Consider the following 12,035-nt stretch of genomic DNA (forward strand, 5'->3'; position numbering starts at 1 on the left):
TTGTTGTCGATGTACCTCAGCATTCTACATAACAGCCACCATTTTCTCAGTACATTTGGCCATGGTAGAAATGTCCTTCAAGTGTTCTTCAGTGGCTTTTCTTTTGGCTTTGGCCTTTTTTATGCCAATTGGACGCTGAGAACTCCCTCCTGATGGATTATCTTCATCCAGGTTTATAGCAAACTCAGATAGCCCTCCAGAATCGGGTGTTGGTGATTCTATGTTGGGAGAATAGTCAGATTGGGATGAGTCGATATTCCTGCGGTTTGGTATGAAATTCGGTAAAATAGCGTTTGATGACCTAAACTTCTCTTGGTCCTTAAGCAAAGACCATACATGATCCAACCGCCAAGTCGACCTAGCTGATTGCTTAAATAAGGCTTTTGCTTGATCCAACTATAATACGGTATGAATTGTATCTTAGTCACATAAAGTAAAAAAATATAGTTTCACATAAATATGAAAAAAAAAATTAATTACTCACAATATCTTTCTCAGAAGCACCACTTGGACGACTAAGTTCCACCTGGCTAACACATGAACTAAAGTTTTGGACAATCTTGTTTATGTTGAACCAGCGACATTGGAGGGCCTTAGTAGTTCGAGGCTCTGTTGAGTTACCAGCGAGTTGTTCGTTGTATGTAGCTGCCACTCGTGACCATAACCTATCGCGTGATTGGTTTATACCAATTATTGGATTTTGGGAGACATCAAGATAAGCCATCACGAGTAGTTTGTCCTCCTCGATTGAGAAGGCAGCACCACGTTTAGATGAAGTCATTTGATTGTAAATAATTATTCAATTTGTATGAGTTGTCTCAAGGCTTCATATGATGCTTCAATTTATAGCCAAAACATTTTGATAAAAAATCTGGATCAACGGTCTCAAATAAAATTAAATCTGATCTAAAGGTGTGTATTGAAAGAACTTTATTTTAAATGTACAATGCATCTCGGACATACTATAGAGTTTTTTTATTAGATGACAGCAACTAGACAACCCATCACATGGCTTTGATTTGAAATGCACAACCCGTTGGCTTTATTTGAAATGCATCTCAGTTTCTTTATTAGATGATAGCAACTAGACAACCCATCACATGGCTCTGATTCTGATTAGACACCACTAGACAACCCATCACATTGCCTTTATTTGAAATGCATCTCAGTTGGCTTTATTGAAATACACAATCCGTGACAAAAAAAATGAGTTGGCTTTTACTCTATATAATATTAAAATTAAATTAAAATATCTAACATAACTAAACTAATAAGTGTCACCACTTATTTAAAGACCAGTGACTTCTTGATAATTTACACAACTTGCTCAAAAATGAATTTTCATGAAGGAGGTCCTTCAAGTTTTTCTTTCTATGCGTCCTCGTCGTCATCTGACGACGAAGATCAACCTAGTGCCAACATACAAAATGAGTTGAATCGCATTGACGAACAACAAATGATTTTAAGCCAACTCATAAACAGTGCTACCGTTGTCTCCAATTACTTCGAAGAAAGTGATAATTTGCAACGTCGAGGCTCGATCACTGGCCATGTTGTGATTAATCGAGACAGATTAGCTGCCGAACAACGCTTGTACAATGACTATTTTTCTGAGTCTTCAATGTACAATGAATCAATGTTCAAGAGACGTTTTCGAATGTCTCGTCGATTATTCTTGCGAATTATGGAATCAGTTCAACAACATGACAATTACTTCGTACAGAAAGTAGATGCATTGGGGAGGCCCGGGTTGTCCCCATACCAGAAGATAACAGCTGCAATGCGTATCTTAGCATATGGTATAGCGGCAGATTCAACGGATGAGTATATTAAAATCGGGGAGTCTACTGCGATTGAAAGTTTAAAAAGATTTTGTCGGGCTGTGGTGGAGGTTTTTGGTGACTGGTATCTTCGGTCTCCAAATGCTGAGGACATTGAAAGGATTCTCCTTATTGGAAAACAACGTGGATTCCCGGGGATGCTAGGAAGCCTAGATTGTATGCATTGGAAATGGAAAAACTGTCCAACAGGTTGGGCTGGACAATATGCTGGTCGTAGCGGAAAACCAACCATCATTTTGGAGGCCGTAGCAGATTACGAGTTGTGGATATGGCATGCATACTTTGGTTTGCCAGGTTCAAATAATGACATTAATGTGTTATCAAAATCTCATCTTTTTGTTAATTTGGCCAATGGTGTAGCTCCCCCTGCTAACTATGTCATACAAGGAAAAGAATATACCATGGGATACTACCTAGCAGATGGTATATATCCAAAGTGGGCTACTCTAGTGCAAACAATCCACAATCCACAAGGTCCAAAGAAGAAATATTTTGCAGCACGATAAGAAAGTTGTAGAAAAGATGTTGAACGAGCATTTGGAGTATTGCAATCAAAGTGGGCGATAATCACTGGACCTGCACGAGTTTGGAGCAAACAAGTGCTGCATGATATCATGACAGCATGCATTATAATGCATAATATGATTATTGAAGACGAAAGAGAATTGAATGTGCCAGTCACAGATTATCGCGAGGCACCCATCCCAGATGTTGAAATGGCACGTGATGAGCATGTCCGATTTCAAGAGTTTCTTGCACGTCCATCGTAAAATAAAAGATAAATCGGCTCACTATGCACTCCGAGATGCTCTTATTGACCATTTGTGGGAGGAGTACAGTAATTCGGAATATTAGTATTTTTAATGGTCAATTTGTGTGTTGTTCTTTAAATATTGTGTCGTTTATGTTTGTCTTGATTTATATTTTATGTCTGTTTGATGAATGTTGTCCTTTGTTTGCAATTTGATGACAAAATAAATGTATTGTTCTAAATAAACGAGTCGAATACACATGTAGTTGTGTTATATTTAGCGAATTAATTAAGTTTAGTTAAATAATAAACGAGTCGAATGAAATATTTGGTAAGATTTAAAAGATATGGGTTGAAAATGAAATAAATTAAAAAAATAGAGTAATTTTTAATATTTAAAGGAAATGGGTTGAAAATGAAATAAATTAAAGAAATAGAGTATTTGGTAATATTTAGAGGATATGGGTTGGAGAAGGTTTTTGAAAATAGAGATCGTGAATCTCTATTTTAGAGGATAGAGGATGAAAAATAGAGGATATGGGTTGGAGATGGCCTAAGCTGCTTGAGAATTGTCATTCTTTTATGAATTATCAATTTTTTTAAAAAAATTATAATTATTCGTTATATACATAAAATAAGCAATCCATTATGTCGAGTGTAGAGATCGTTTGGCAATGATAACATCATGATTTTGCTAAATTCAATTATTATAAATTAAAATCAAACCTGATATGATAAAAAAATTAATATAACTCTTTTATGTTTTTTCAATCAAGAGAATTACAACCACTATTTTTTTGTCGTTATGGTAAATCCACAAGTCAATGTAGTAGTCTGTAAAACACGTTGATCAGATAAATTACACTTTGGAAACATGTGCAACAGGCTTAACTGAGAAGGCACAGGCAAGATGATTTGAACACAAGACCTGAAAAGACCTGATAGCTGAGAATTTAAGCTTGCTAGCTGAGAATTTAAGTGATTGTGGACGTTGACCAATTTTTGAAATGGTAAAATAATTTTCGTCCTTTGATATTTGATTTGTTATGACCCTGATGCGGTAGGATATAATAATCGATAACATGGTCTTGTCCTTTAGAAGATTAAAAATTAGGGACTGATCAGTAAATCATGAAAAATAATATGATTTTCAGTGTAATTTGTTTTGTTCAGTTTTGATTTTGACGTGTTATTTTTCGAATCGTATAAGTATATGTATATTTGTTATTGATTATGATCAATCGACCCTCATTTACTGAATATTTCTCAAAATATATTAAACAAGGGATATATTGGGGATGGTGATAACTACCGAAGTTATATTTTAATTTGTTTTATTTTGATTGTAATCCACTTCCGCACTAGTTTTTATTTAATTTATGTATCATTGTAAAGGCAATTATGAAATAGACTGATAATTTTGATTACTATGACTCATCTCGACCCTGAGACGTGACATTTAAGTGATATCAGACCCTTACCAGATTCATAATCTTGTTGGGATAGCCACCATGTTCATTATTTGGACTGTATTGAAGTATCCCATAACGAAAATGAGAATATATTTCCATTGTCTTGGACTTGGTAGTGAGATTACCAAAGGCTAGACAGAGTCGTGTGATAAAATATAGGTAATCGTAGATAGACTCACAAAATCTGAACACTTCCTACATATCCACATGAGTAGGGATGTAAACGATTCAAACCAAACAAAACAGTATCAGGCTTGAGCTTGGTTCGTTTAAGATAGTTTGATGCTCGAGTTCGAGCTCGAGCTCGATTCGAGCTTCTATTATAAGATTCAAGCTCGGTTTTTATTGAAGGTACTAAGCTCGAAAAAAGCTCGAGCTCGGCTCGTTAAAAGCTCGTTTATCATATTTATCAAGTCGGGCTTGATCTTGATTCATTAATAGCTCGTTTATCATGTTTAACAAGCCTGGCTTGAGTTCGGCTTGTTAAAAGCTCGTTTATCATGTTAATCAAACCAAGCTTGAGCTTGATTCATTAATAGCTCGTTTATCATGTTTAACAAGCCTGGCTTGAGATCAGCTCATTTTCGAGCTCGCAAAGCTTAGAATTGAGCTCGAGTTTGATCTTGTTAAAAATTAAATCTATCTATAAATTTATTTTAAATCAGACATAAAAATATAAATTCATTTATAAATAAAAAACGATAAAAATAAAAACTAAAAAAAATATAAACTCATTATATTATTGAACATCCCAAAATAATATATCCAGTATCCAGATAACAAATATTCGTCATACACTGATATCACCATATAAATAACATTGCAATAATTTCACTCCTTTAATACTTCATTCGATGTGTTCCAAATAAATTTTATTTTTTAATTAATATAAATTCATTATATTCTATTTAATATAATATTCTAGGATAATAATTGGTAAAATTACTCAACGTGTATAGGACTTGGTGATGTGAATTTTTTGGGGAAAAAAGAATAAGTTGATGTATTTCTGTTAATTTACTATGTTTTAAAGAACATTTTAGTATAATGATATGCAAGTAAGATAAAAAATGTAAGTGTGACTATATGGAGTAAATTATCTTTTTTTTCCACTATGTTTTGTATTCAATTCCTTCAATTGACATTAGTACTAATATTTTTATTTGTCAACTCAACAAATGAGCCAAATTCGAGCTTACGAGCCACCTAAACGAGTCAAGCTCGAGCTTGAGCTTACGAGCCACCTAAACAAGCCGAGCTTGAGCTCGAGCTCACGAGCCTATAATCAAACATATTTGCGAACCTATTATAAAACATGTTTGCGAGCTCACGAGCCGAATATCCTTAGGCTTGAGCTTGGTTTGATTAAATTTCCGAGCTTGAGATCGAGTTTGAGTTTGGCTTGATATGATTAACAAACGAACTCAAACGAACTTTTTATCGAGGCGAGCTTCGAATAGCTCGCAAACGGTTTGATTCATTTACATCCCTATACATGAGGTACAATCTGGGCAAGTTGACTACCCTATGCTAAATAAAAATTATGCTTATAATAAAGATAAATAATATCTTGACTTTTGTAATATAGCAAATGAATAATTTAATTTTGGATGAGAAGAAGGTATCATTTGACGTTATTAATTGTTTAATTTCTTAATTGATATGTCCGAAATTCAAATAAGCTATATACATGCTAAAACATATTACACTTTAGTGTCATGTATTTAACACATTATTTACATTAAGTTTTAATAATAGATTCTATCAGTTCCTATAGCTTTTAATTCAGCACGGACATTAATATTTCTCAAGATTTTAAAAAAGTGTGATACCTAACAAAATATCAAGGTCAAACTTTAAACTTTACAAGTAAATTTAGCAAGAGATTAAGCATGAAAACTTTTACAATAATTTTAGTTATAAAAAGTCAAATTGACAGATTAAAAAAACACATAAACATACAAAATTTAGTAAATATATAAATTTTAGAACTTTTTTACAACCAAGAATAACCATAAAAGAACATTTCCATGTATTTAGGGTATTTTTGTTTAAATATTATATATTATCAAATATTTGATATTTAAAATTTAAAAGTTCAGTTATGTTAGGAAAAAGGAATTCATCGGTTGAACACAGACAACACACATTCCACGCAAATTCTGGTTACTCCCTGCAGAAATCTTAGTCATGGTTCAAGTATTTTTTTCATATTTTTCATTCAAAATTTCTGTAGTTCAAGTCTTTCTTTTTCAGATTTCAGTATCTTTCTTTATTATATTTTTGTGTCTTATAAATTCCTACCGTTTATTAAAAATATAAATAATGTCAGAATGCACTTAACATGGAACCTGTCCTCACAGCTCATATGGCAGAATTATTGATTATTAGGAAAGGAATTTTATTGGCTTCACATTACATGGGGCCAAATGTCACATACTGGAAACTAATGCATGTAATATTTCGATCCATTAATTATTCTCGAAGATAAACTAATGAAGCAGTCAATGTTCTTGTTTCATATGGCTTATTGATGCCCCTAAAAGTGTCACATTTTGAAGGATATAAGTTTAAGTCCTCTCAAATCGAATCTACCATAGTCTCTTCCAAAAAAGACCAAGCTCGAGAACATATCAAATGAGGTAAACTCATGAAAATTCTTGCAAGATCGAGCCCACAGACCATTCTCTAATGGTCCAAGCCCATTGGTGTGGCTGAGAAATCTAAGCCTAAGAGTAGTTAGGTAATATGAAGACATCTTCGTCAATAGATAAAAACCACGATAAATATGTGACATGATTGAATCTCATGAAGATAGGGCGAGGGTCCTAGTCACCATTAAGAGTCCTAGCCTCCATGGTTAGACAGTCTTGCCATCTAATGTTTTCTATCTCAGGTAGGATTATATCCTAACAAGAATCATAGTTCAACAAGGTGGCTAGCATCTTCTAGTTTTATAAATACTAGGCATTGGTCATGGTTTTACACTATTCACACTCTTTCGCTCACTCAACACTAATATATTGTACTTTGCTCTTTCCGTTCATAATCAAGACACTGACTTAAGCGTCGAAGGACTCACGAAGAAAACATCCCTGCACCATAACCTTATTTTTGTCTGTGCAGACCCCTTAGCACCGACCCGATCCCAAAAAACTGGAAAGATTTGAAAACCCGCTCCCCAAACTGAATCCAAAATAAAATTTTGATATCATCAATTTTAATCCATTAATTATTGTCGAAGATCAACTAATGAAGCAGTTCATGTTCTTGCTTCATATGGCTTATCCAAGGGGTAGTCTTTTGTTTTTAAAAGATTATTGTCCACTTTTTCTCAACCTTTTTAAAGAACTTTGTTAAATGATAAACGAAATGTTAAGAGTTTGTTTTTTTGTCAAACGATCTTATAGTTTTACATTTGTGAAATAGATCAATTTGATCTATATCTATTATGAAAAATAATATTTTTTGGATAAAAAGTAATGATTTTTATTAGTTGAGTTGGGTCGAAGATTTCACTGACATGGACAATTTCATGAAATTTTTTTGTATTTTTATAATATTATTATTTATAGAAGAAAAAGAATGATTTTTTTAATTGTTTTTTTTTTACCGGCACTAGTTATCGCGTAATTGACAAGTTAATATATTTTGGTCTTGTCTGGTTAATTATTATAATGATGTTTTATATTGAAATATATTATATATTTTTTGGACTTGACCTGCCCAATTCCAAGTCAATAGTCCAAATATCTGACTTGAAATTCTGAACTATGAAAACTGAAAAGTAAAGATTCTGATATATTTCACATATTTTATTTATATACTTATCGAATTAACGAGTGTTGCATTTGATGTCCTATTTTGTTACATATCCCACGTATATAAATAGTATTTACAATTACATATCCCACGTATATAAATAGTATTGTTTGTAAATACTTAAAAAAAAATATGATTATGAGTTTATTTTTACAAAATTGCAAAAAAAATTATTTATATTATCTAATAGATAATGTAGCAAAGGAAAAGACATTAACTGATTACACGACATTATCTTATCTAACATTTGTCTCAAATTTTACAAAAGACTCGAACAGTAAATTATTATAGTTTTTAGTGACGATTAAACTTACAACCGTTAATCTTTAGTGTATAATGGGTGTTAAAACTCAACAAATTTCTTTTCGATTATGGTGAATACAAAGCATCATCTATCAGAAATTTTGTACCATTAGGTAACAAAAAAATGTGATTTACCACCAGGGGCGGATTTAGTGTAGGGCGAACGGGGGCCACGGCCCCCCCCAAAAAAATTTAAAAAAATTTTTTTAGCGACGGTTGTGACGGAAACCGTCGCAAAATGCGCGACGGTTTTATCAACAACCGTCGCTATATGGCGGCCACGGCCCCCCCAAATATTTAAAAAAAAAATTTTAACGACGGTTATATAGAAACTGTCGCGGTTTAGCGACAGTTTTACAAAAACCGTCGCAAATTCCGCGACGGTTTATTGTAACCGTCGCCATATTGCGACGGTTTTAGAGAAAACCGTCGCAAAGGTGGCCCCCCCAATGCCAAAATCCTAGATATGCCCATGTTTACCACAACCTTTTATCAAGTCTACACAACCTTATATTGTATTCATCATCGTTTTTGTTGGTTTTAATTTCAAAAAATATCTTTTATCTCGAAGAATAGTGTGCATTGTACCACTATCAGGTATGCAAACTTCCATGAGATTAGTTCGTTGTTTAGCTTTTTTCATATCTTTTTTTCATATTTGAACTTCAAAAAAAAATATGCAATGAAAAAATTACTGACAATAAATTTATTGAAAAATATAACATATATCATAATTGTACAATAAAACATTATCATATGAGTACATGAATCGATGACACGTCTATGTTTTTGTAATTATGTTTAAAGTTTTAATTATGTATGTGCTACTTTAAAACGCATGTGGCTTTATTATGTATTACTTTCTATTCTCAGTTTATACATGTTGAGTATTTAGACTCACTAGACTCGATCAATGCAGGTGATGACGAATTTGAGGAGACAAGAGGCGGGGATCAGTGAGCTGGCTCGAACTGTGCGATGGACTAACCCGAGGACAACTTAGTTTTCAAGGATTTTTATGCATGTTATTTCATTTACTCTGATTTTTAAATTTTTAAGGAAATTATTTCATGTTGCTTAAAGTAAGTAATTTTGCAAGCTCGTTACATTCCAATTATTTTGTCAAACATTTTATTTGTATTGCATTTCGAAAGATGATTACTTATTTAAGAAAATTTTTATTTTTCCGCAAATTTTAAGTATGTTCAAAAATACGGTACATTACAGTTGATGAGGTGTCATATACTCCTTTTATATAAAAATAATATGATATTATATATTAAATATATACACAATAAAAATAAATAAACAGTAAAATATATGTTCTTACTTTTGAATATTGTTACCTTTTCCTTGTGTTTTTGAGCTTGAAAAAATACGGAGAACCAAGCCTTTGAGTATCGTGATGATAACGTGTTAAAAGTAAAAATTTACGATAAAAAATAAAAATCTCAAATCACAAAATATATTATTCTACATCCTTTATAAAATTCTCTCCACTCAATTGTGTTTCTCTTCACAAATTGAGAAACCTATTTATAGAATGTATTTGAAAATAATCCAAAAATAAATACATCATTACATACATCATAACACATTAATTTTCAATATTTACAACTCTTATTTCCAACATTCGTATATTTCAACTCCTATTTTCCAACATTCGTATATTTCAACTCTTATTTTTCAACAATAACCACTATAAAATTAATGATTTGTGGAAAAATTTTATTTTTCGAAATCAGGCACAAAAATACAAAATATAAACAGTGCATTAGATTTTAACAACATAAACATGACAAGACACTGGAAGCCATCTTCTAGTCTTCTAAAAAAATTGTCACATAAGATTTAGCAGCAAGGACTGCGAGTTCACACATTCATTCACAAACGATAATACAAAAAAAAAATACATGTTGAAGATCCTAAAATATAATAAATCTTACTCGTTTTCACAATCACTTGATATGATGTCATTTAAACTAATCAGACTCTCCTCATAAACCACAGCACTTAAGGACAAATGAAATCCGTAGAATGGCAATCCCTTGAACTTGTTTTCATGAAGTGCACAAAGGCCCAATTGGCCGTTGTCGGATTCAACCAGCAACCACTCATCATTCAAAAGCAATAAAGGGCAAAAAACCATGTAAGGGCCGATCACAAACTGCTTCGTCCATGATTCTTTCACCCCGTATTGCTTCATCACCCAAATCTCTATTATCTGACTTGGTTCGGGTTCTCCTCTCCATCGTGGAAATCCAATCATTGCCAGATTCTCATTTAACACCGTCAGGCTCGAGAGGCCTTCTGCTTTGGGGAAATCATCAGGAAAGTCTAACAATTGAAAAGCCTCCGTTCTTATGTCAAAGCAAAGAATGTATGGATAATCATTAATATCTTTCGATGCGTACCAGTGAAAAGCCCCACCAAAGAAAGTTTGAAAAGAAGTCATACAAGTAATCTTAGGCAGTTTTTCATCTATATGCTTCCATGAATTGGAGGCTGAATCGTATAAATCTAACCTCTCGTAATGATCCCGATTGAGATAGAAATCTTCGTAGTTGTCTGCACCGATTCGCGAAATTTGAATTACCTTGTAAGCGCCAGTGTTTGGGTCAAACCCAAATCCAAATTCAAAAGCCCATATTTCATAACCCTTCGGACAGGGAATGCTCGGAGGGGGAAGCGGCTTGAATTCTCGCAATGCCGGATTGCATAAGAAAATGATATTGTCAACTGGGATGCAAACGAGCCCATTGCAAGGACCGTATATTGGGACATGGAAATATCCTCGGAAATTGGAACAAATGCGTGTAGGGAAGTCTAGATCATTCAAAACGGGAATGGATAGATAGGGTGATACCAATAATTCGGGGAAATCTGGATTGTGAAAAGAGAGTATCGCCTCGTCTTCAGTTTGTCGTTTCGTATAGCGTTTCACAAGCAACACACTCTGTTTTCTCTCACGGTTTTGGTATCTGTTGATGAAAATAGGACTTCTAATCAAATCACGCCATGTTCTTGAAACGCACCTGAGTTTTACTATAGATTTCACCGGGAGACGTATCAAAATTTCGATTAATACATCCTCTGGCAGCCGTGGATCCACCATTCTCACGAAATCTCAAAGTGGATACTTTATAATTTTGTGCCCTAATAAGTAATGAGTTTTATTAAGAGCATAAAAAAGAGTAACTAATGTGTGTATATTTGAAAATAGAGACAGACTGACAGTGTACATACCACCGTGATGAACTCTCCGGCGGCTTAAGCGGCAGGGCAGCGGCTGGTGACCGGTGCGCTATGGCGCAGAGAACCGAGAACAGAGGGGGGAAAAGAACTAGCTAGGGTGGTTTGAAAGAAAAAGAAGAATGAGGTTGAGGCCCATCTATTTTGGGTTTTTCAATTTTGGAATTATTTTTTTGCACTGTCTAGGCTTGTAAACTAGAAATCCAATTGGCTCGTGTTAATTACACTATTTTATATTGGAAAAACTATTATAAAAATTAAAATTGAATATATTATCTATCACGTGTTGTAATAATTATTTGTGCTCTACATTTAAAGGTTAGGATGTTTAGAAAAACATTTTAATGATTATAAATTGAGAAAAAAGTAAATAAAGGAAAATTAATATTCTTGTTATGGAATTTTATATGCATAAAATGAAAAACTATTAAATTAGAGCTTTAATTGGGTGCAATATATATCATGATCAAATGCAATTTGTAAAAACTCCTTAACTTTGTTTATTGGATATTAATTATTGTGATCTATTATGTATTTTATGTTTTAGATATATCAAAAATAATATATCATAATATATTATTTTATACTATTACT

General features: G+C 33.1%; 2 protein-coding genes and 1 pseudogene across 2 annotated transcripts; 1 reads left to right on the forward strand and 2 right to left on the reverse strand.

The window, feature by feature from the left end:
• Window positions 1-24: 24 nt before the first annotated feature.
• On the reverse strand, window positions 25-781 carry LOC140814385 (glutathione S-transferase T3-like). Its single transcript, XM_073173341.1, has 2 exons — window positions 485-781; window positions 25-396 (listed from the first exon to the last, which is right to left on the reverse strand). Exons 1-2 carry the CDS (start codon window positions 779-781, stop codon window positions 25-27), a joined length of 669 nt encoding a protein of 222 aa, XP_073029442.1.
• Window positions 403-3,145, forward strand: LOC140814525 (protein ANTAGONIST OF LIKE HETEROCHROMATIN PROTEIN 1-like; annotated as a pseudogene).
• Window positions 3,146-9,939: 6,794 nt separating this feature from the next.
• On the reverse strand, window positions 9,940-11,304 carry LOC140815272 (F-box/kelch-repeat protein At3g06240-like). The gene has a single exon (XM_073174398.1). It carries the CDS (start codon window positions 11,302-11,304, stop codon window positions 10,132-10,134), a length of 1,173 nt encoding a protein of 390 aa, XP_073030499.1. The 3' UTR covers window positions 9,940-10,131.
• Between the last annotated feature and the right edge of the window lie 731 nt (window positions 11,305-12,035).

This window comes from Primulina eburnea, chromosome 15 (assembly GCF_022965805.1).
Source record: "Primulina eburnea isolate SZY01 chromosome 15, ASM2296580v1, whole genome shotgun sequence".
NCBI classification, from domain to species: Eukaryota; Viridiplantae; Streptophyta; class Magnoliopsida; order Lamiales; family Gesneriaceae; genus Primulina; species Primulina eburnea.